This window comes from Pseudonaja textilis, chromosome 14 (genome assembly GCF_049901715.1).
Source record: "Pseudonaja textilis isolate UNSWEBS1 chromosome 14, rPseTex1.2, whole genome shotgun sequence".
Lineage (NCBI taxonomy): Eukaryota > Metazoa > Chordata > Lepidosauria > Squamata > Elapidae > Pseudonaja > Pseudonaja textilis.
Window position 1 is genome coordinate 9,517,113 of NC_142003.1, and position 26,112 is coordinate 9,543,224.

General features: G+C 42.5%; 1 protein-coding gene across 3 annotated transcripts in view; it reads right to left on the minus strand.

The window, feature by feature from the left end:
* Positions 1 to 26,112, minus strand: part of RAB11FIP3 (RAB11 family interacting protein 3) — a 67,893-nt gene that overhangs the window by 35,828 nt on the left and 5,953 nt on the right. For all 3 annotated transcript variants that reach the window (XM_026704165.2, XM_026704167.2, XM_026704170.2), the window contains exons 2-3: positions 14,197 to 14,290; positions 6,197 to 6,288 (exon numbers count right to left, since the gene is read on the minus strand). In XM_026704165.2, coding sequence (XP_026559950.1) covers positions 6,197 to 6,288; positions 14,197 to 14,290 — 186 coding nt within the window. The remainder of the gene's footprint in view (positions 1 to 6,196; positions 6,289 to 14,196; positions 14,291 to 26,112) is intronic.

Below are 26,112 nucleotides of genomic sequence, written 5' to 3' on the forward strand. Positions count from 1 at the left end.
ATGGGGATGGAAGTTGGGCCTTTTCTGCAGTGGCCCCCGATCTATGGAACAGCCTCCCTTTGGAGATCAGGATGAACCCAACCTGTTAGCTTTTGGCAAGGTCCTGAAAACTTGGCTATGATCCCGAGCCTGCGGCCCTGAGTTTGCCAAGGGCCCCGTTTCCTGGCTGCATTACTAACTGGCCAGATATCTCGGCTACTATGTATAATTATTCTGGGTGTTTCTATTGATTTTTGTTTTAAATTGTTTTAAACAGCAGTAACTGTGAGAGGGTCCCTTCCAACTCTGATTATCTATTATCTGTTAGCATCTCTATTCTGCCTCTTGAAAGACCACTGAGCACCAAAATGAAATGAGGGATAGAATTAAGTACGAATGTTGGAGGTGAAAACCAGCTTTGCTGTCAGGCTGTAGCAATCAAACAGCTTCTCTCTAACCCACGCAGCCTCTAAACTAAGCGGGAGGTTGGACTAGATGACCTCCAAGGTCCCTTCCAACTCTGATTATCTGTTATGTGTTAAATATTTAAATTGTAAGCTGAGTGACTGATGGAGACGGATGGCAGGGAAGGGAGGGGGGGAGGAGGAAGAAGAAAGGAAGGAACAGGAAAGGAAGAGGGAAGGGAGAAAGGGAGGAGGGAGGAAGGAGGGAGAAGGAAGAGGGAAGGAAGGGGGGAGGGAGGGGGGAGGAAAGGAGGAAGGAGAGAGGGAGGGTGGAAGGCAGAAGGGAGGGGAAGGAAGGAAGTGGGAAGAAAGAGGAAGGGAGGGAGGAAGAGGGAGGAAGGAGAGAGAGAGGGTAGAAGAGGGGGGGAGGGAGGGAGGGAGGGAGGGAGGGAGGAAGGAAGGAAGGAAGGAAGGAAGGAAGGAAGGAAGGAAGGAAGGAAGGAAGGAAGGAAGGAAGGAAGGAAGGCAGGCAGGCAGGCAGGCAGGCAGGCAGCCTTGGGGCACCTGTGGTAATGGGCTGCTTCAGTGCAAGACTGACTCAGTTGTAAATCCTTCCGAATTCCACAGACATCTCCTTTGAGCAAGCAATAGCTCCTACCTAGAGCAATGGACTTTGCATGGTCTGGAGAACTCCTATCCTCGTGAGCTGTTCCAAAGTCCTGCAATGTCTTTGAAGAAAATCAAGTAAATATTAACTCCCCACAACCGAGGCATGCATGCCTGGTCAGTTAATCCCAAACCTACCCACACCTCGCTGGATTCATCCAGACCCGTCCTGTCCATCTGGTAGCAGGAACAAGCTTGGTTCTTCCCTGGGAGCTCACGAATAAGGCCTGCGGACAGCCACCTGCCACTCACAGCCAGACTGCTCTTATCAATGGAGGCTCTCTCGTTTAGCTGCCATAACTCACAGCTATTAAATAATACGAATGGATTAAACATTAATTACAACGGAGGAGGTGCCTCTTGCTAATTGTGACCAATGCTGGGTGTACCAATTCAATATACAGGATCTAGTGAAGAGCTGGTGGATAACTTAAAAGTTTAATACATTTCTTACCTCCTAAAAAATTTTTTTGAGGCACACAATCCACAGATTATGGATTCTTGTCTCCCCAATTAAATCCTCTGCAGCTGATCAGGTGTAATCCATAAACTCTTCTGTGATTCATAAATGAGTCCCTTTTCAAGACGCTGCAGGACAGTGGCGGGATTCAAATTTTTTTACTACCAGTTCTGTGGGCGTGGCTTGGTGGGCGTGGCATGGTGGGCATGGGGAAGGATACTGTAAAATCTCCATTCCCACCCCACTCCAGGGGAAGGATACTGCAAAATCCCCCCCTACTAACCTGCTTTCCAATTCCATTCTCCTGAGCAGGGCAACCAAAGAAGACCCAGCCAATCAGCTGGGACTTGGGAGGCGGAGAATAGATGGGGGCGGGGCCAGTCAGAGGTCACATTGCCCGGTTCTCCAAAATTACTCAAAATCTCCGCTACCGGTTCTCCAGAACTGGTCAGAACCAGCTGAATACCATCTCTGCTGCAGGAGCCCTTATTGTTCCTGTCTCAAAGAACATTATTTCCTGCCAACGCTTATAAATAAACCCAACCTTCCCTTAAACAACTTCCATCCCCTCAACTCTGATATTCCCTCCGTTGTTTGTTTTGTTTTGTTTTTCAGCTCTTGGTTCAGGCATTTCCAGATATTAAAGACAGGCCATTGTACAATTCTATTTGGCACATTGGTGTTGCTGGGATGGTTGCTGAATTTATTCCCATTTTCTTTCCTTGCACGGTTTCTGGGTGATAACTGAGATCAGCTACTTTGGACAACCGCAAGAGGGCAGGATTGCCAACTTAGAAAATTTAGCTGTTGTTTTTCTTTAACTCTTCAAAAACCATTTCTTCCTTTTCCCCTATTACCACCTATTAGATTGCGTTCAGTTTTATTTTATTTTATTTTCCACTGGGGGAACCTGTTCCAACATGGCTTCCTAGCCCCCTAATAATTTCAGCTTTTAAAATCCTCACTAATGCCTTGTTTTCTTCAGAGTTTCACTTCTCAAAGAACAAGTTTCAATGGTCTTAATTGAAGTAGCCAAGGGGAAAAAAAAAAACCTAAACAGAGCAGAATCGAAGCCGTCTCCTTTGCTGAACTCCACCCATGAATAACTCAAGGAACTATAAAAAGACCCTCTTCCTAAAACACTAAAGAAACAAATGATCCCAGCCAAGAACTACATTTGATGGACCTACAACTGTGTAAGTCTGCGGAAACACCAGCGGTTATAAAAAAAAAATCTATTCTGGAATCTTCTCCACCAAAACATCGCTTTCGCACCAGTAGCGGCCTACATGCTTAGCTATTACAGCTTTGGCTCATTAATGTTAATTATTTTATTATATTTGATTAAGGTTTTAATGAGGGCGAAGGGAAGGGAGGCTTGGGGGCGGCCTTCTGCTTTATCCGAAAATTTTATCGCAAAGCGCCTAGAATTTTTTTTTAAAAAAACAAAGTTTTTATTTTTTACAACAAACATACGAACAAAACATAAAAACATCTTTCAATTATATACATGCAGTGTGTCGGTTGGTTACAATCTTTTGTGCTATCCTTTTTTTACCATTACTCACCAGTTATATAAATTCTCACCTTATCGATGTAGCTTGTGCTTATATAATATCAATGATTAAACATTCATTTGACTATTTTTCCATCATTTTATATGAGATATTCTAATTTTCATTCTGATCTAATCTTATACATTCATCCAATGCTTATATATTTTATATTGTATTCTATATCAAATCTATTAACTTTCATTGTAAGGCTTACTAGCCTATTTCTTTGCCATGTCTTTTTATCGATCCATTGATAAAATAAATCCCATATCATATAAAATTGTTTATCCTCTTGTTCTCTAATTTCAAATGTTTATTTACTCATTTCGGCACAGTTTCCTCTTGGCTTTTAGATGCTCACTAAGAAAGGATTTTTCAAAATGACCATCAGAGCATTTAGAGTATTTTCTATATTATTATTATTATTATTATTATTATTATTATTATTATTATTATTATTATTAACACGCTCTGATGCTAAGGAGTTCTACTCCCCCTCCCCACCTGAAAAGAATTGTTTCAAATGCAAAACACCAGCAGAGGAGAGGAGTTTCTGTTTCACAGCACCAAGCAGCTTTAGTACAGAACAGTTGAGCTAAGCCACGCCCAGGCTCCTTGCTGTCTCCTTGTTCACACAGTAAATATTCTTTCAGTTTCCAAACAGCCTTCAACTCTCACACACACTGACATGACGCTAGCCAGATGAATACCAATCAATACTGGTAGGCAGAGACAGAATTTCCCCCCTTATTTTCCTCCCCCCAAAACTAAGCCCAACCACACAGTTTCGTAGCGAAGCACGGGTATCGAGCTAGTCAATCAATAAAAGGGAAACATCCTGTTCTTCTCAGCAGAGCAAAAAGAAAGCATGAATGTGTGCCAGAAAAAGACTTCCCTTTACAGCTAACGCTCTCTGGAGACAGGTAGGCACACCAGATTTAATGTATCATTCCACACCTTTCTATTTTTGCAAGCCAGTTTACTTCTTCCACATGCTGCCTTCTAGGAAGTTATTCCGGTTCTGCGCATTCACCACACCCAGGGAGACATACAATGTCGCATTGTTGCTTGGCCTCCGGGGTTAAAAGACAAGTCAAAAGGCTATATTTTATGTTGTTTGGCTTGAGCTCCGTGATTTGGTTGCAACCATTTGAGAAGACATCTTCAGTGTGCTTTGGATTGTGCTTGTATTTTATGGTTACTTGCCCAAACTTTTCCCTTTGCATGTCTCTACTATAAGTCAGAGGGTACAGAACGGAAGAGGTTTAGGAGAAAAAAAAAATAGTCCTCAATTTACAACTTGAAACTCAGCGACCACTCAAATTATGCCTTTGCCTGAACACTTTGCAGAAAGACAAAATAATCTTCATTCTCTACAATATTATAATTTATTTACTGCAATTGCACCGGGGCTGTGCATGTCAGTGAATGCCTTGCAGCTCACTATTTCCAGTAATTATAAACTTTACCTGCTTCCAGTCAGGATGGGTTAAGATTTAGGAAAGAAGCTATAATTCAGTGAAGGAATGTCTGGTATGCTTAGGTTTAATCCCTGACAATTCCAGCTCCTACACTAGAAGACCAGGGAGCAGGCTATTTTGGCCTGGAGATCTCACCGGATATGCCTTGTCTCAAAACACAAAGTGTAAAAACCTGTTTTCCATCCATTTTCATAATATTGTATTCTCATTAAAACTCTGCCGTGTTGATTTTCTGCGTAATCCTTAAGTTTCCTCAATAATCAATTCCTAAGTCACTTTATGCAACACGTTTGGCTATTTAAGTGATTCAAAAATATTGGATCGCATTTTTACAGGTATTTTTCATTCCCGTTTAATCTGTTAATTGCATCCGGGCCCAAGGATTGATTGATCGATCAATTATGATCGATCATTCAAAGTTACATAACCGCCCATCTTATATATATGACTCTGGGTGTCTTACAAACAAATAAAACAAATATAAAAGGAACAACAACAAACAGTACCTTAAAAAAAACAAGAAATAATATAGAAGATTTTTTTTTTAAAAAAAGAGTAAAACATACATAAAATATGCATTATTCTGAATCCTAAAGGCAATCTCTGATCTTTGTCTTGGCCAAAGTTTGCGACAAAACTAGAAATGAAGGAACCAATCAGGTTGTGGGAAAAAAAGAACAGCAATTCTTGAACTTAATTGCATCAAGGAAGACCAAATAATGAGCCCTGGTGGCCCAGTGGTTAGAATGCAGTATTGAAGGTGTCAAGGTCATTCTTGACAGCAAGCAAGTTGTGCCCACTGCCAGCAGTTCGACTCTAACTGACTCAACATTGACTCAGCCTTCCGTCCTTCCGAGGTGGGTGAAATGAGGACCCAGATTGTTGAGGACAATAGGCTGACTCTGTAAACCGCTTAGAGAGGGCTGTGAAGCACCGTGAAACGGTATATAAGTCTAAGGGCTATTGCTGTTTTCCTTCCTTCCTTCCTTCCATGGTGCGCAGTGGTTAGAATGCAGCATTGCAGACTAAGTCTGCTCACTGCCAGCAATTCGATTCTCACCAGGTTCAAGATTGATTCAGCCGTCCATCCTTCCGTGATCGGTAAAATGAGGACTCAGGTTGTTGGGGGCAAGAGGCTGACTCTGTAAACCGCTTAGAGTGGGCTGTAAAAGCACTGTGAAGCAGTATGTAAGTCTAAGGGCTATTGCCCTTCCTTCCTTCCTTCCTTCCTTTCCTTCCTTCCATCCATCCATCCATCCATCCATCCATCCATCCATCCATCCATCCATCGTGCACAGTGGTTAGAATGCAGCATTGCAGACTAACTCTGCTGACTGTGAGCAGTTCAATCCTGACCGCCTCAAGGTTGACTCACCCTTCCCTCCTTCTGAGGTGGGTAAAATGAGGACCCAGTCGGCCAGAGGCTGACTCTGTAAACCGCTTAGAGAGGGCTGGAAAGCACTGTGAAGTAATACATAAGTCTAAGGGCTAAGTGCTCTTGCTACAGAAATCTTTGAGAAGCTATCAGAGATAAGGTCCTTCTTAAGCATCATCCGCGCTCTCTCACATTCTCTAAAGTAGCAAATTGAGACACACTTAAGCCAACCAAAAGTGACCCGGAGCCACTGGGTGGGTAATGTTCTCGCTCACCTCGTATGCAACGAAGTCATCAAATTCATCAGCGCAGGCAGGAGGCGTCTCATCAGGAGTGTACCCCAAGGGGCAGAGCTGACTGTCTGGATCTGTTGGAGAAAGAGGACAGAGTAAACAGACAGAGTCATTCTTACCTTCTTGGATTAGAACTCTGGGCTCCAATCAACGAGAGCCAGATTAGGGTCATGCTTAAGGCATCCGGCTAGAAACCGGGAGGGCGTGAGTTCTAGTCCTGCCTTAGGTGCAAAGCCAGCTGGGCGACCTGGTGCCAGTCTCTCTCTCCTACCCCTAGGAAAGAGGTAATGGTAAACCATTTCTGGAAAACCTTGCCAAGATAACTGAAGGGACTTGTCTAGGCAATCGGCAGAAGTCAACACACAAAGGCACCCCCAAAAACCCAGCTGCCTCCGATAAATCTCAGACTATGAGGACCAGAAAATTAGCAATGGAATTAATTTTATTTTGAAGGTTTAGATGTTCACCTCAAATCCAGGTAAGAAGAAAACTAAAAATATAGAAATCAACAAAACATTAGGCTAAAGAAAAGTGCTCTATCGCAGAGGATTAAGACAATTATAGAATATCCTCAAAAGCAATTTATTTAATGTCCACCAATAAAAGGCCATAACACTCTTATCCCCTGTTATAATGCCTCACCCCATAGCTATAGTTCCAATTGCTGTTATCATATTTTATTTGGGAGAAGTGTTAAAAATCTGAGAGAAAACTGAAAAACAAAAGGCAGAAGGAGTTCCTAAATATTTATGCTGTTAATCGCGACTCTAAAGCAGTATTTCTATACTGTTCGCCTCAAGAAATCTACGGTTGGGAGCATTCAGCTACACACAATAAGTTAAGAGGAAAAACTAGAATATCTTCCCCCTAATTCCAGCCAAACTCATTCCAAACAACCCTATCCAGTCCCAGTTTCCCTTCAGTGCAATAAAAATTCATTACGCCAATATAACTGCTCACCAAAAATCTAATAAGCAGAGAGCAGATCGTGGTAGACTTCCAATTTTGCATATCAAACTTATTCTTTCTTCCTTTACAAAGGCACACTTACCGCAATATTTAAACCAGAGGTCTCCAAACTTGCCAACTTTAAGACTTGTGGATTTCAACTCCCAGAATTCTCCAGGCAGCTATGTTTTTTTATTGGACCATAAATAAGGAATGTGCATATTTAAAACAGCACTATCATTCCTTAAATTTACAGTTATCTACTTCCAAGGTGAGTTATTTTCCCTTAATTGTAGTGCTACTGCGGTTTGCAAAAGTTTGTTGCATAGATATTATTATTACTATTATTACTATTATTGTTGCCAGTGTTTTGTTGGGTGGCTGGAGAATTCTGGGAGTTGAAGTCCACAAGTCTTAAAGTTGCCAAGTTTGGGGACCCCTGATTTAAACACAAACCAAGCCAGGATTAGAGGCAGGTTGTCCTCAACTTAGGACCACAACTCTGCCCAAAATGCCTGCCGTTAAGGGATACATTGGTTAAGTTTTGCTCCAGTTTACGACCTTTCTTGCTTCATTTGTTAAGTGAATCATAGCCGTCGATAAAGATAGGACACCCGGTCGTTAAGTGAATGGCTTTCCCCGTTGACTTGGCTTGTCAGAAGGTCGCAAAAGGGGATCGTGGTCACCCCGGGACACTGCAACCGTCATAAATTTGAGTCAGTTGCCCAGCATTTGAATTTTGATTGCAGGATCATGAGGATGCCGCAAAGGTCATAACTGTGAAAAGTGCTTATAAGTCACTGTTCTCAGTACTGTTGTAAGTTTGAACAGTCACTAAATGAACTATTGTAAGTCGAGGACTACCTGTACCAGGGAAATAATCGGCCTCCAAACTCTCCTTTACGTTCATCCAGGACATTTTAAGCCACCTACTTGTCAAGTTCTGAGCACAAAGTATGCTGTCGATGCAAATTATTCTCTTCCATAAAGCTGTCAACATTCCAATTTAGCAGCTCGGGAAAATAATAATAATAAAAAATAAAAAACATTTCTTGGAGCAAATTTATGCTAAGCAGCAGAGCTATTTTGATGAGCCTCCTCCTTTTTTCCAAGACAGCACAAAGATGACTCACACTCACAAAAAAGGCTCATGACAGCATTTTCTAGTTCTGGTCCAAAAATTCCCTACAGAGATAAAGAGATAGATAGATAGATAGATAGATAGATAGATAGATAGATAGATAGATAGATAGATACCAATAGATTGATCGATAGATGGATGGATGGATGGATGGATGGATGGATGGATGGATGGATGGATAGATAGATAGAAGATAGATATCAATATAGACAGATTAGATAGATGATAGATAGGTGATAGATAGTAGATAGATACCAATAGATAGATATATAGATTAGATAGATAGCAACATAGATTAGATAGATGATAGATAAGTGATAGACAGTAGCTAGATACCAATAGATAGATTAGATAGATAGATGATAGATACCAATACCAATTATGTATGTATGTATGTATGTATGTATGTATGTATCTATCTATCTATCTATCTATCTATCTATCTATCTATCTATCTATCTTAATAAATAAATCCTGCACACACACACACACACACACAGGATATAAAGAATATATACAGGTCCAATCCATTGTTTTTGACTGCCAGGAATACAGCAACCACCGCTGGGATGCGTCACCCCAGCCTCTATTGGGAGCTGCAGCCGGGAAACCCTGGGGGAATGGGATCCTGTGTCATCTCCCTCCTACCATCCTGAGCAAACCCATCGCAGCGTTATCAACTCATCTCCTTCTCCAGCCCCCCTGCAGATGGTGCATTGTCCATCCTGTTGGGGCTGCTAAGCACAAGTTTGCAACTCAAACTCTGCAGGACCCACGACTGAGTATTGTGTTGCTGCCCAAAGGAACAACTAAAAAAGAAAAACAAAAAACAGCCCACAGCATCCACGCCCCTCTCCAATCCTTAGTAGCACCAGCAACCAACAACTCAAAAAAGCACATGATCGCACTCTGGGTGCACCTGTCCTGCTAAGCGGGCTAGAAGCATTCAGAAACCCAGAAATCACCCAGTAGAATCTGGCTTGTCTCTGCTTTTCAGAAGGTCGCAAAAGGGGATCGCATGACCCCAGGACACTTCAACCGTTGTAAATAGGAGTCAGTGGCCAAGCCCCTGAATTCTGGTCACGTGACCACGGGGGTGCTGCGACGGTTGTAAGTGTGAAAAACGGCCATACGTCAGAGGTGGTGTTTGGCAGGTTCTGACCAGTTCTGGTAGTGGAAATTTTGAGTAGTTCAGAGAACTAGCCAATACCACCTCTGACCGGCCCCGCCCCCAGCTATTCTCCGCCTCCCGAATCCCGGCTGATTGGCTGGGTCTTCTTTGGTTGCCCTGCACAGGAGAACGGAGCTGGAAAGCAGGTTAGTGGGGTGGGGAGGGAAGGAGGATGTTGCAGTAACCTTCCCCTGGGAGTGGGGAGGGAATGGAGAGTTTACAATATCCTTCCCCTACCACGCCCAAACAAACCACTCCCACAGAACCGGTAGTAAAAAAAAAAAATTGAATCCCATCACTGCCATAAGTCACCTTTTTTCAGTGTCACTGTAACTTTGAACGGTCGCTAAATGAATATGTTGTAAGTCTGCCTGTACTTTCAAAAAGGACTTGATTTTGTTCGTTTATATCCTCTGCTTTGGAACTCCTCCTATTTCCTGGTCTTCAGCGTGGACCAAGAAATGCTTCTGTTTTGTTTTCTTTTTCTGGTGATTCACCAAAGGCCAAGCCAATCTCCAGAGAGGGTTGCCAAATTAAAGGAAGGGAGAAATGGAAGGTATACTCAAATTTCAAAGTGCAATCGGATTCCCGCCCCTTTTTTTTTCAAATTGCAGGAGCAACCTTTCCATCTGCTTGGATGCTTTGCTATAAATGAGGCAGGGCTGGGCCTCTCCCCTAGGCTGCCAAGCCATAATTTGCAATTTTTCCTCCTTCCCTGTTGGGAGGTTGACAAGCCTCACTTGAAAATTGTAGCCGAGGAACACGCGAAGAGACCAGCCACGGGTTTGTTCAGACGAGAGATTTTGCCACAGAAGTACATCTCCTGTAATCTTCAGATCTTCTCTACAGGTATTCCTCGATGTTTGAACCGGAAGGAAGGCTGTGCGCCAAGGAACTGATGTTTTCAAACTGTGGAGTCAGGAAAGACTCTTAAGAATGCCTTGGACTCAAGGAGAACTAATCAGTCAACCCAAAAGGTGCTTTTTTTTTTAAGGAGTCAACTGGACTTTAACTGGACCCTAACCCTAACCCTTCCAATTCTGTTGTTCTGTTCAGTTTTGTCTGTCCACGTCCTATCCTTCCAATTCTGTTGTTCTGTTCAGTTTTGTCTGTCCATATCCATGTCCTATCCTATCCTATTCTTCATTGACCGATTGCTTGGGTGCTGTTGAGTTATGGTCAATTCTTAGCAGTCACGTAGGTAGATTTTTTTTTCCCCATGGTGACTTGTCCCTAATTAAGTCTTCTAATGGTAGGGGATGGGGGAGGGGAGGGGAAACAGAACTGCTTTAAAACTAGGGATTAGAATGTAATAGATAATGATTATAACTCTATCCAGCTTTTCCCGCTAATCTAGTGATACTAATTCTGTTTTATCCTTCATCGTCATGTGTTGTATTTACATTGCAGGAAGGCTTGATCCCCGCTAAAAAAAAATGTTTAATTTGCAGGTGGACGATTAGAATCTGACCACCTGGAATTTTACTGGTTTATATATACAGTATATATAGTTCTTGAAAGACTTAAGGGAATGTGCTACTTTAGCAAAAGTGGTAGATAGAATAGAATAGAATGGAATGGAATGGAATGGAATAGAATAGAATAGAATAGAATAGAATAGAATAGAATAGAATAGAATAGAATAGAATAGAATAGAATTCTTTATTGGCCAAGGGTGATTGGACACATAAGGAATTTGTCTCGGTGCAAATGCTCTCAGTGTCCATAAAAGAAAAGATACATTCGTCAAGAGTCAAGAATCATCAGGTACAACACTTAAGAATAGCCATAGGGTACAATAAGCAATCAAATCATACTAGGAAACAGTCAAGATAAATCATTAGGATACAAGCGACAAGTTGCAGTCATACAGACACAAATGGGAAGGGATGAGTGATAAGGAGTGATGAGAAGATTAACAGTAACAGTAATGCAGACTTTGTAAATAGTTGGACAGTGTTGAGGGAATTATTTGTTTAGCAGAGGGATGGCGTTCGGGGAAACAAGTGTGGTGCTCTGATCAAACTTTGCCTTCTGCAGGGGACAAACCAAGGCTGTATTTGACCCAGTTTATACAGGTGGTCCTTGTATTTATGATGGTTGCCATTATTTCTGTGATACAGGTAGTCCTCAACTTACAACACTGACCGTTCAAAGATACAATGGCACTGAAAAAAGTGACTCACAACCATTTTTTTCAGACTTATGACCGTTGTATCATGCCCAAGCAACTTTTGGATGCTTAGTCAAGAGCAATATTTCTTAACCTGGGCAACTTTTAAGGCTTCAGCTCCCAGGATTCCCTAGCTAGCATGCTGGTTAGGGAATTCTGGGAGTTGAAGTCCACCCACCCATCTTAAAATTGCCAAGGTTGAGAAACGCAGCTGAAACCCAAGCTCCTTTGCACAACCTGAGCTCATATTCTGGTGATTTCCTGGGGAAATCCATACAAGGCAGTCCTCGCTTCATAATCACTCATTCAATGACCATTTACAACGGGGCTGAATGAGTGGTCCTTACAACCAGTCCTCACAATTTCAGCCAAAGCAGCCTTCCTGTAATCGCATCATCTAAATTTGGACACTCAGTGACTTGTTTCCAACCGTCATAGCATCCCATAGTCATGTGATCAGCATTGGAAACCTCTCCCTTCCTCCTTCCCCCTCTTTTACCCTCTCTGCCCCTCCCTCTTTCTCTCCCTTCCTCCTTCTCTCTCTCTCTTCCCTTCCTCCTTCCCTCTTTCACTCTCTCCCCCCTTCCTCCCACTTTTTCTCCCTTCCTCCTCTCTCTCCCCTTTCCTCCTCCCCTCTCTTTCTCTCCCCCTCCCTCTTTCTCTCCCTTCCTCCTTTTCTCTCTCCCTTCTTCCTTCTCTCTTTCCCTTTCTCTTTCCCTCTTTTCCCTCTTCCTCCCTCTTTCTCTCCCGTCCTCCTTCTCTCTCTCTCCTCCTTCTTCCTTCTCTTTCTCTCACCCTTCCTCCTCTCTCACCCTTCCTCCTCCCCCTCTCTCCCCCTCCCTCTTTCTCTCCTTTCCTCCTTTTCTCTCTCCTCCTTCTCTCTCTCCCCTTCTTCCTTCTCTCTCTTCCCCTTCCTCCTTCTCTGCCTGTCTCTCCCTCCCCCTTCCCTCTCTTTCTCTCTCTCTCACACACACACCTACGCATCCTAGAGATCATCCACTTATTCTCATCTGATCTTAGCCATTTATTCAGTCTGAACCACTGTGGGTGACAGCGGATGAGAAGCCTAATGAGGTATTCCAGAGGAAAACGTCTCCGCTGCCAGCATCTGAATTGAGATTAATCTCCCAGGAGGAGCTTTGACAGACTAGAAGCATCAGAGGTTCATACAAATCACCAAAGGCTGGATTCCCCACTTAACGGGCCTAACGGAAGAACCAGTTTCTCCCCAAAACCAGCAAGAAAATATAGAAGGTCAGAAGACTATTCATCTTCTACTACAGGTAGTCCTTGACTTACAACAGTTCGTTCAGTGACCATGTGAAGTTAGAACAGTACTGAAAAAAAAGTGACATGGCTCTTTTTCACACTCATGACCCTTGCAGCATCCTCCATGATCAAAACCCAGGAACCTGGCAAATGACTCGTATTTACAACGGTCCCAGGGGTCACGTGATCCCCTCCTGCGACCTTTTGACAAGCAAAGTCCACTTGGGGAAGCCAAATTTCCTTCACAACTGTGTGGCTAACTAACTGTAGTTCTTACTGGCTCAACAAAGGGATTGCCTTCACAACTGTGACGCAAAATAGGGCAAAACTCCAGCTAACGAATGCCTCATTTAGCAACAGCAATTTTGGGTTCAATTGTGGTTGTAAACCGAGGATTATTTGTACTACCCTGGATGGTATGTTAAAATAAAGACGGAAAGACTTTCAGGCTAGCTTTGTCCAATCTTGGATTAGCAGGTCATTTTGGAAAGAGGGACTGTGGTTTAAAATTACACAAAGTTTGTTCTAACAAGCCAGATTCCTAAAAAAAAAAAAAAAAAAAAATGCCTTGAAGATTCCTAAACCTCGGCCAATTTTCCCCAAAACTGGAATGCCGTTCCTAACCCGATGCAATAGGAAAAGGTTTGGTCTTCAACAGGATTATAAAAAAAATAAAAATGAATTGTGCAGAAATAAATAAAGTTACAATGGAATTGCAGAAGGAAGAAAAAGGATACTATACGGTCTGGGAAAAATTGTATGTTTGGTTAGATAACAGGAATAAAAGACAATGCAAAATGTAAATATAAATGATGGATATATGTGTATATGTATATGTATATATGTGTGTGTGTGTGTATGTGTTTGTGTATGTGTATATGTGTGTGTGTATATATGTGTGTGTGTGTGTGTGTGTGTGTGTGTGTGTGTGTGTGTATGTATGTATGTATGTATGTATGTATGTAAATGAATATGGAAAAGTCAATGCCACAACTTACTGCAAAAATTGTAAATATTATTTGTTTTTAAAAGGGTAAAATTTAATAAAATGTATTTATTTTAAAAGAGGAAAAGGTTTGGTCTCTGTCTACCAAATCCATCCTTTCTCTCTGTTCGTCTTCTTTTAAAGAGCCATGAACGTTCAAGAAACAGGTTTAGAATATCCCATCGTTGTCACGAAACTCCTCCTCAGTCAGGATCTGGGAGAAACAGGAAGGACCTTTTCCAAATTGTGGACCTATTTTCTGATCCACCTGTACAAAAAAAAAATAGAAACCGACCTCCGTTTCTGATTGCTGAAATCCCCCGGCAGAAGTCTTCGAAGCTGATCACACCGAGCCCAATAGGGTCCAAGAACTTGATCAAATCCTTCACCTGCAAACAGAGGCACACAAATCAGACTTCCCGTGCCACAGATAAAAATTTAATTCAAGCTTCAGCCTCGCACGACGAACCTCAGTTTTTTCCCAGACAGCCTCAAGGATGGGCATAAAACCTGCTTCACGGCCATAAATATAAATGAATGCAAATGGTTGTAAATTGCACTCATTAGATAATCAGGTGCATGATACACACAGTGACTTAAATTACAACCGTGTCATTTAAAGGACATTCAGATCCAAAAGATAATACCCCCCCCCCTTTCTCTCCAATCAGTCCACAAAATCAAGGTTTTGGTAAATTCAAAAGGGGCTCTCTCTCTTTTTAGCTATTTTAATGAAGTATATAAATTGGACATAAATAATGAATGTGCATATTTAAACCATTTACAGTTATATACTCCCAAGAGGACTTATTTTCCCTTAATTGTAGCACTGGTGCAGTTTGCAAATGTTCGTTTGTTGGATAGAATAGAATAGAATTCTTCATTGGCCAAGGGTGATTGGACACACAAGAAATTTGTCTTTGGTGCAAATGCTCTCAGTGTACATGAAAGAAAAGAGACATTTGTCAAGAGTCGAGAATCATCAGGTACAACACTTAATGATAGTCATAGAGTATAATATGAATAGAATAGAATAGAATAGAATAGAATAGAATAGAATAGAATAGAATAGTTTATTGGCCAAGTGTGATTGGACACACAAGGAATTTGTCTTTGGTGCAAATGCTCTCAGTGTGCATAAAAGAAAAGATACATTCGTCAAGAGTCAAGAATCATCAGGTACAACACTTAATGATAGTCATAGGGTACAATAGAATAGGAATAGGAAAGAACAGAATAGAATAAGGGATAAGAATAGAATAGAATTTTTATTGGCCAAGTGTGATTGGACACACAAGGAATTTGGTGCTCTCAGTGTACATAAAAGACATTCGTCAAGAGTCAAGAATCATCAGGTACAACACTTTATAATAGTCATGGGGTACAATAAGCAATCAAATCATACTAGGAAGCACTCAATATAAATCGTAAGGATACAAGCGACAATGTTTACAGTCATACAGTCACAAGTGGGAAGAGATGGGTGAAAGGAAGGATAAGAAGATTAAGAGTAATAGTAGTGCAGACTTTGTAAATAGTTGGGCAGTGCTGAGGGAATTATTTGTTTAGCAGAGGGATGGCGTTCGGGGGGAAAAAACTGTCCTTGTGCTTAGTTGTTCTGGTGTGCAGTGCTCTATAGTGTCGTTTTGAGGGAAGGAGTTGAAACAGTTTATGTCTGGGATGTGAGGGGTCTATAAATATTTTCCCAGCCCTCTTTATGACTCCTGCAGTGTATAGGTCCTGGATGGAAGGCAAGTTGATAGTAATTCTTTTTTCTGCTGTCCTGATTACCCTCTGAAGCCTGTCTGTCTGTCTTGTTGGGTAGCAGAGCCAAACCAGACAGTTATAGAGGTGGAGAATTGTTCCCTTATTATTATTGCTGCCAATGTTTGGTTGAGGTTTGTATAAACAAAAAGAGAAACTTTAAAAACGACTTAAGATAATCCCTGACTTACAACCATTCATTTAGTGACAATGGCACTGAATAAAATGACTTATGACCGTTTTTCACACTTACGACCGTTGTAGCATCCCCAAGATCACGTGATTTATATTCGGACGCACAATTGACTCACATTTATGATGGTTCCAGTGTCCCAGGGCCACGTGATCCCTTTTTGTGACCTTCGGACAAGCAATGGGGAAGCCAGATTCACTTAACAACCATGTTCCTAACTTAGTGGTTCACTTAATGACTATGGCAAAAAAGGTCGTAAAATGGGTCAAAACTCACTTAACTATCTCACTTAGCAACAGAAATTTTGGGCTCAGTTGTGGTCATAAGTGGAGGACTATCTGTACCCAGCCATCAGAGCAGGGTCCTCATGCTGGGCTAAACCAATGGACCGGAGACCACTGGTGGTCCGCAAGAAAATTTTAGTGGTCCGCAGAGAAATGTCACCCCCAAAGCAATTAATCCAGACTGTGTGGGAACACAAGGCTTGCGTCACTTGCTTTGTGAACAACATGAAGTAGTGAGGGGAGGATGGAAAGGGCGGAAGTGGGGTATTTGCTCCACTCGCCCCATGCGCCTCACCTGGCCACCGGGCTGCTTCTTTCTGCTTCTTTCTTCTTCTGCTTTTGGCTGCACGCAAGGAAAGCAGCGAAAGTCTTTCTTTCTCTCCCCCAAACTCCACCAGAAACGAGTCTTTGGGACCCTGCAAGGCCTCCTGCTCCAAGAGGCTGTGCCAGCAAAGACTCATTTCTGGTGGAGTTTGGGGGAGAGAAAGAAAGACTTCTGCTGCTTCTGCTGCTTTCCTTGCAGGAAGCCAAAAGTCTCTCTCTCTCTCTCTTTCCCTCCCTCCCTCCCTCTCTCCCCCTGAGAACAGAGCTGCGATCCCAAATAAAGAACGATCGATCAGTAGGAAAACGGGGTGGGGAATTTTCCTGCAGACTTTTTTTTTGGGATTTTCCCAGGGTCTCTGGTCCATGGGATTTAAAATTATGAGTTTGGTGGTCCTTGAGGTCCAAAAGGTTAGCGACCCCTGGGATAAACCATCCTTCAGTTCTGTGAATCTAGGCTATGGGGCTTTTAAACTCTGATTCGTGGCTTAGCTCCCTATGCAAACCCAAATCAAGTCTGACTTCATCTAAAAACCGGATGATTAAGAGGCAGGCAGATTAATCCCCAGCAGACTGTGATTATAAAAATGCCACGCACAGGATCTCACTTCAGCCATGAATCAACCAGGGTGGATCTTGCCTTCCTTAGTAATTGGGGGGATCATCTTGGCCAATTATTATACGGATTACCGTAGCTAACAGCTGCAAAGCTTTGAAACATATTACATAAACAGTGAGAAATTACCAGACGACGAAACCCCCAAAATTCCCTCCCTTACCCACCGCCTTTTAAGCTTGCAAGCATTTTCATTATAATGTCCTTTAAAAAAATATATTTTGATTGCCCAATTATAGGGACTTTATAATAAAAACCAAAAACCCTTGAGTCTGCAGCTGTAGATAATAGCACTTTCATAATGCTGCAGCAATTAGCGGGAAATATGGAGAGAAGAGGGGGGGGGGGAGAAATCACAGGTTAGCAAAGATTAGGGGACTGGGAGAGAAAGACGAGGCGCAGAAACAGATAATAATTTTCCCTTTTTTTAAAAAAAAAAAATCAATTTCTGCACAATGGGGCAAAATAGAACCTGCACAGGCCAAACAAATAAACGGGAAAGATGCAATGTTTTAACTCAGGCTACCCCCGAGGGGAAGATTGGAGAACCTATGCCACCTCAGACAAGTGACTGTCCAGTCTCTTCTTAAAAACCTCCAGTGATGGAGCCCCCATGATTTCTGGTGGTAAGCTGTTCCACTGGTTAATTATCTAACACTAACCCTTGATTACCTTCTCATCTGTCGGGACCTCGTCGCACTTCCATTGTTTAGCATATGCAATTCTAGCTGCAGTTAGCGTATCTAAAATCAAGTGTATAAATCTCTTTTATCATATTTTTCTGGTAGAAAGCCCAATGAAAGTATTTCTCGTTTCATATCTAAATGCTGCTCTATCATTTTTTTCCAACCAGGTATGCATTTTCGTTCAATATTTTTTAAGTTGTGGACACGTCTGTGTCCACCACATATGGTAACATGAGCCAGGCATTTGATTACATTGCCAACATTTAGTATATCTATCCTTATACATTTTCGCTAATCTTGTTGGTGCAAAATGCCATCTATAAAACATTATATACAGATTTTTTTTTTTTTGCATGCAGCTGTCATGCCCCTGTTAGAATCTGATTCCGGTGGAACAGCTCTCAGGGGGTGGGAGTTTGGCCCTGGTGGCTGTGGAGGAAATTGGGGAAGGGTACAGTCCGGCTGGGTATTCAGAGGAAGACCCAGGCCCATCCCCCTCTTCATTCTAGAGCACGCAGGGAGAAACGGATAAGGGAGCAACGTGGGTTATGGGGGAGAAAAAGGCCCTGATTCCCTTCATTAGTTGCAGCTGAGAAAACAGGATAAAGAGGATGTTTGTGCACAGCTCCTACCTTTGTTTGTCAAGTCTTATCTGGGTTCTGGTGTCCTCCCAACTGTGTGTGTTTTGTTATCTTTTGAAGTCTTCAATTCCTTATCCTACCCTGTCTCCTTAATTGCTGCAGCGAGGTTTGTGTTGGCTTTTATGTATAATCTATATGTACTTTGAGTTCGGAGTGAATTTCTTCCCTTTTAAAGCTGTTCTTGGGAGAGTTCGTTTCTCCAGCCGAAGACAACTGGGCATTGGGAGGCCACGTTGGAAGTATTAAAGGGACTTTACCTACTTTTGTGACTTTGTTGCTTTAGCGCCATGCCTGGGCCATCACAGCAGCTGATTTTATTTAACATTTCTCTCCCACGGTTTCTGCCATTTATCTAATTGTGATATTGTGGTGCATTTTTGTATTGTAGGGGAAGATATCGAAGACAGTTGTGGATGTCATGAGCCTTGCAAATGCTCATGGCGCCACCCACTTGAGACCCCTAACATTCCTGACTATTCTATTCTATATTCATATTCTATTCCTATTTATATTCTATCCTATTTCTGACGCCCTTCTCCAAACAGAACTTGATCTTGTCCCTCTTTGGGGGACAAGATGGGGATGAGGGTGATCTCCAACATATCACGCAAGGCCATTGAGGGGTCAGAGGTGGCGACCTTTGTTCCTTCACATGCATTATTTGGCTCCACGATGGCTGAACCAAGTCATCACAAGGGACTCATTTCCACCTTCATAAATGCTGCGTGGCTCGGCATTTCCCCTCCCCCCAGTCATGTTTTGAACTATGCAGGCAGAAAGCATCACAGGAAAGAAAAGGTTGACTGTATAACTCATCATCGCATAGGGCACCAGGGGAAAAAAAAAAAATCGGGGTACAGATCTTACTGTTCTTGAGATTCTTCTATGGAAAGTTTTGCTTTCAAAAAGCAAAACACAAACGCACGTCTTCCAAGCAGGAAATCGGCGGTGGTTTTCAAGATGATGCGTCTCTCAAATAACAGCACATCAAAAGCATCTCTCTCTCTCCCCTCCCTCCCTCTTCTGTTTCTACTGGTATCTTCTTCTCTCTCTACATCCATTATCTAAGACCTCCAAAGTCCTTTCCTTCTATTCTATTCTATTTCATATTCTATTCCATACTCTAGTCTATTCCATTCTATATTCATATTCATATTCTATTCTATTCCTATTTATATTCTATTCTATTCTTTCCTATTCCTATTCCATATTCTATTCTATTCTTTCCTATTCCTATTCCATATTCTATTCTATTCTATTCTATTCTATTCTATTCTATTCTATTCTATTCTATTCTATTCTATTCCATTCCATTCCATATTCTATTCTATTCTATTCCATTCTATATTCATATTCTATTCTATTCCTATTTATATTCTATTCTATTCTTTCCTATTCCTATTTCATTCCATATTCTATTCCATATTCTATTCTATTCTATTCTATTCTATTCTATTCTATTCTATATTCATATTCTATTTATATTTATATTCTATTCAATTTCTATTATTTCTATTTTTATTCTATCCATATTTCTATTCTATCCTTTATTCTATTCTGTTCTGTTCTATTCTGTTTATCATTTCTATCTCCCATTTCCTTATCTCCCTATCATTTTATCTCATCATCTACCAACCTACCTACCTACTTACCTACCTATCACAAGTACAGATCATCCTCAATTTATCACAGTTCCTTTAGTGACCGTTTAAAGTTACGACAACACTGAAAATGCGACGACTGTCCCTTTTTCACATTTATAACCGTGGCAGCACCCCTGCAGTTATACTTGATCGTGTCCCGGGGGTCATGTCATTCCCTTTTGCAAACCTTCTGACAAGCAAAGTCCATGGGGAAGCCAGATTCACTGAGGAACCGCTTCACTTAACCACTGTGGCTAGAAAGGTCATAAAATGGTGCAAAACCTACTTAACAACTGTCTCGCTTAGCAACAGAAATCCGGGGCTCAGTTGTGTGATCGTAAGTCAAGGACTACCTATATTTCTTGAATTTTCCCTGCTCAGGTGTGGCCAACGTGGGACAGACAAACATACTTTTTTTGTAGGCAGATGCTTCCACCCAGCAAATGTGTTGATACCAGAAAAAAAAAACCCGGTTCCGTAATTAATGGTGGGACTCATCTCCGGGGTGTGGGATGAATCTGCCTACCGAGATGAGGTGGACCGGTTGCTTTCGTGGTGTGGAGACAATAACTTGGTCCTCAACACCAATAAGACCAAGGAGCTTATAGTGGACTATAGAAGGAACAGATCAGACCTCCAGCCCTTGCTTATCAATTGAGACCGAGTGGAGCAAGTGGTCAGTTTTAAGTTTCTGGGTGTTACCCTAAAAGAGGACCTGACCTGGGGGGCTCACATTGCAGCCCTGGTCAAAAGGGCCCAGCAGAGATTATGCTACCTGAGGCTTCTCAGAAAACAACAACGGAATGAAAAACTGCTGGTGACCTTCTACCGCTGCACCCTAGAGAGTATCTTAACTTATTACACCTGTGTACGGTTTGCCAATTGCACAGTGGCAGATAGGACAGTGCTCCAGAGGGTTAATGTCGTGGCCCAGAGGATCATGGGTTGCCCTCTTCCCACTTTGGAAGAATATAGCTCCCGCTGCCTTAAGAAAGTTCAAAACATCCTCAAAGATCCACCTCATCCTAGGAACCCCTTTTTTTTAACTATTACCATCTGGCAGACAGTACGGGATAATGAAAACAAGGATAAATAGGCTGAAAAACAGCTTCTATCCCAGGGCAGGAGCTCTTTTGAATTCTACCCTAGAGTGCAGTGTTGGTATGGTGTTGCGGGTTTTCAGTTCAATGTGTGGAGGGTGAAGGATGTGTGTTTGTGTTTATTTTCATGGTCATGATGTGCACTGAGGAAGGATGTTTGATTTCGTTGTACGAGGTGCAATGACAATACAGTAAACTAAACTAATGTTCATATTATCTACATTTGGGGCCATCTGACATGGACCAGCAAAGGAAAAGGTGGCAGATTCTTCTCAGGACGAGAGTTAAAATGATCTCGAGAAAGCGCCATTGAGGGCAAAACTGAAGAAATGTGAACCTCTCCTCCCAGGCCAAAAATGCAGCCGTGCATAGGATTCCTGGAAGGAAAAACAAACACCACCCATCCTAAATCAAGGCGGTTTGCCGTATGGATTTGACTTGGCACCTGAGGAAAAGCAGGAGGGGGTGTCTGTGTGTGTCTGTCAAAGCCCCAGATTGGAGACCAGGAAAGGGAAGGGTTGGACTCTACTACCCAAGACACACACACAGAAGCCTCGGAGGACAGGCCAGCGGCCTAGACCAGAAGCTGGGGAACGCCCTGTCGTTCGATCCGTCTTCCATTCAGAGAAAGGACTCTGCATCCCTACACGGATCCAAAACCAGCTATGGATTTGTCACTCCCAGGGACCGCCACTGAGAAGGACTCCCAAGTCACGTGTTTGTGGAGTCTACACAACACGATGAATTGAGGGCAAATCATTCTGAGATGAGTTGGTGACTTCATAGCCAAGTCCTGGTCCTTTTCTCGGGAGAAGAACCTAAGTGGTCTCTCCCTGCTTTCTCCTGGGATGTTTCTATACACACACACACACACACCAATCTGGCCTAGAGCCCTGGGAGAGCCTCCCTCTCCAAGTTCCATCCCAGTTGGCTTTCCAAGATCAACTACAGTCCGCATCGTATTTCTAGCCGCAACATGGAAGTGATTTGCCATGGATTTCTTCTGGGATTGTTCTCCTTTTCTCAGCCTCTGCTCAGCTCTGGGACTCTTTGGTAGCTTTTTCTTTCTTTCTTTCTTTTCCTTTCTTTCTACCTTTCTACCTGTAAAATGGGGCAAAACTCACTGAATGAACGTCTCTCTTTAGCAACATAAATTCTTGGCAACATAAATTCTTGGCTCAAGGACTGCCTGCCTAACTTCTCCTGCAAGGAGGTAGCCTTTGCAACGCTTGTCAAACAACCACTGCAGAAAACAAACAGAACTACTTCCCTTGTGTCTGCAAACCTAACCACGCTGGCTTCATGCAGACATATTTACACTCCCAAGCGAAACCAGATGAGCTCACAGAGACCAAAGTTTGATAACCATGCTCAGGTTTTTCTGGAGAATAATCCTTGCGCGGAAGCTCCTGTTTCAGGGGGTGGGGGAATTACAGAAAGCTTTCTGTTCTTCGTACAGGGCCCTCCCTCGATCTTAGAGACGCACGCATACCAATTTCACCTTAGCTATGTATGCAGGTTGGGGAGGGAAAGGAACAGGACGGGGCTTTTAACGAAGCCTGAAACTTAAAGGATTCCAAGGGTGGGGGGGGGGGAGGAAAGGGCCATCTAACCAGGAAAAGAAAAACATTCTTGATTGCTTAACCACAAGACCGCAACATCAAAACAGGGAACGAAATGAATGGGTGTTGCCTAACACAGAATGCATTCATCTTGCCAAGCTTGGAACGTTGGAACGGGCTTCCAGCTTGAATGAAGGTGCTCTGTGTTTTGGGGTTTTTGTTTTTTACTAATTGGTTATAGCTGAAAGAGAAACAGGGGGACAGGGACAGCTCAGCCAGGCGGGTGGGACTTCAGGTTGTCCAAAGCAGGAAGAAGTACCAAGAGAAGCTCAGGGTTGAACGGTAGGGTCCTTGGCGCTCTCTGAGCTTGGTGGATTTCTTGAAGATGTTTCATTACCCAACTAGGGAACCTAACTAGGGAACAGTGCTAGAAGGGAGTGGGGGAAGGAGGAGGAGGAGGAGGGGGGAAGGGGAAGAAGAAGAAGAAGAAGGAGGAGGAGGAGAAGGAGAAGGAGAAGGAGAAGGAGAAGAAGAAGAAGAAGAAGAAGAAGAAGAAGAAGAAGAAGAAGAAGAAGAAGAAGAAGAAGAGGAGGAGGAGGAGGAGGAGGAGGAGGAGGAGGAGGAGGAGGAGGAGGAGGAGGAGGAGGAGGAGGAGGAGGAGGAGGAGGAGGAGGAGGAGGTGGTGGAGGTGGTGGTGGTGGTCTTTGGTGGTCTCTGAGATTGGCTGTTTTCTTGCAGACGTTTCATTACCTAACTAGGAAACCTCAACACTACTAGAAGGAAATGGGGGGAGGAGGAGGAAGAGGAGGAGGAAGAAGAAAAAGACTGTGGGATCCTTGGTGCCCTCTGACCTTGGCTGTTTTCTTGCAGACGTTTCATTACCCAACTAGGTAACATCATCATGCTAGAAAGGAATGGGATTTGTGGAGTGGAAAAGGAGAAGAAGAGGACAATAACAACAGCAGCAACAACAACTGTGAGGTTCTTAGTGGTCTCTCAGCTGGGTTGTTTTGGGTTTTTTTTGCAGATGCTTCATTACCCAAGCAGGTAACATGATCGGTATATTAAACTGATTTTATCATTAGTAACTGATGATTACCTAGCTGGGTAATGAAATGTAACGCAAACTCCTCTAATGTTCTCCATGTTCATCACAAGAAACGTCTAACTGCTTGCTACGGACCTCAAAGTAACCACAAATCTTGGTTTACAAATGGTTGAGCTTTTAGAGCACGAAACCAAGAAGAAGAAATAGAAATTACATGTGTGGATCTAACCTGATCCTCTTTCTACTTTGTTGTCCTTAAAAAATGCTAAGCTTCAATTCCCATTGATTTCCCACCAGCATGAAAAGCCATAATGCCCAGCCATCTTTGGGGAAACCAGCACGCAAACCCCATAATGCACTATCAAACTTTTTTTTCCTCCTCTTCTTGTTCTGTTTTTGCTTAACCCAGATCTAGAAATAAGCAATTCTTCATTCTCAGAAAAAAAACAACAACCTCAATTTCTTTTGGCATCCTTTCAGCTCAAATTGAAAAAGAAGCATTTTTAAAGATGTATCCAGGTCCTGAGGGGAATGTTTCAAAGCTGCTTCCACAAACATTTTTTGCAATAATCCGGTAGCAGCATATTGACAAATTCCAAAGCCAGGAACGATAAGCAAATGGGGGGGGGGGAAGGCTTTCTTGTTCTCAGCTACATCCTGACATTATGCATGATGACAAATGCTGGCAAGAAGACTCCACTTGAGTCAAGAAGAGACTCCCTCTTTTGCTTCCTTCTTTTAAACTCATGACTGATCCTTCCCACATTGCTAAACTCGGCAGTTTCTTAAATCTAAACTCTCATCAGGGCCGCAGCAGAAATAAAAAGGAATGAAAACAGACGCATCGTTTGGCTCTTCTGGTTCACCAGTTCCATCAGTTTCAAGCCTTGGTGATCTGAAAGAGGTCACTTCAGCAGGCCTGTGGGTCAGCCGTGGGGTCAAGTCATTCCGGGTAGGCTAGCTCAGGAAAGAGACACCCCCCACGAGATGCTGAAAACTCCAGTTTATTGATACATTTATACAGGTAGTTCTCGACTTACTATTTGCTTAAGAACCCTTTGAAGTTACAGTGGCGCTGAAAACCATACCTGATGACCAGTCCTTCGACCTACAACCATCGCACAAACCCTAACTTTAGTACCGTTTAATGAAAAGAAGGACTAGGGGTGACATGATAACAGTCTCCCAATATCTCAGGGGCTGCCCCAAAGAAGAGGGAGTCAAGCTATTCTCCAAAGTTCCTGAAGGCAGGACAAGGAGCATCTGTGATAAGAAAAATTTGGAGACCACTACTTAGCCGATGCCAATATGGATCAAGAGAAAAATACATACTATTTTGGATATGTAGAAATCCAATTATGTGCTTTATTTTCTTTTAATTACTAACTAAAGCAATTTAAAGAGTGGTGAGCAACTATGTTTAATATTCAGTTTAACAGAAAAGAAATCCTTGTTGGATCAGCGAGGTTTTTTTTTCCTCCTAAAGAACAATTCCGTAGACAGAATTTGCATGAAATATCAGTTTAAACGCATGAATAGATTGGCTTGTTGGTTTCAGTACAGTGTGCATTAGGTATGACTAATTTGGAGGGCAAAGGAGACTTTCCAACAATAACAAGCATTTTAAAACTCTCTAACATACTGCCTCAGTTTGCATTGCATGGAACCTAATAATTTCCGTTAGTTGCCACGCTGAAAAGAATCAAAAGTGGAAAAGAAACTCAAATCTTAAGTTTCAAATGCTAAGTAGCCAAAACCTTAGTTATATGACGCTAGAGGTGTCTCAAAAGAAAAGATAAGGAAAGGAAGATAAAAGAAGTGAAAAGGGAAGGGAAAGAAGATAAAAGAAGTGAAAAGGTAAAGTAAGGTAACGAAAGGAAAGGAAAGGAAAGGAAAGGAAAGGAAAGGAAAGGAAGATAAAAGAATTGAAAAGAGAAAGGAAAGGATGGGATGGGAAGGGAAGGGAAGGGAAGGGAAGGGTAGGGAAAGGAAAGGAAAGGAAAGGAAAGGAAAGATAAAAGAATAGGGAAGGGAAGGATTGGCCCGAAGTCACCCAGTCAGCTTTCATTCTTTAAGGGGTACAAGACCTCACAGCTGCCCGATTTCTAGGCCAGCCCCTTAAGCCCTATGTATCATTTTTCTTAAGATACAATTTTGGGGCCTCCTTTCCTTTTTCCTTCTCTTCGTTCTATCTTATTAAAAAGAAGGAGGAGGAGGAGGAGGAGGAGGAGGAGGAGGAGGAGGAGGAGGAGGAGGAGGAGGAGGAGAAGAAGAAGAAGAAGAAGAAGAAGAAGAAGAAGAAGAAGAAGAAGAAGAAGAAGAAGAAGAAGAAGAAGAAGAAGAAGAAGAAGAA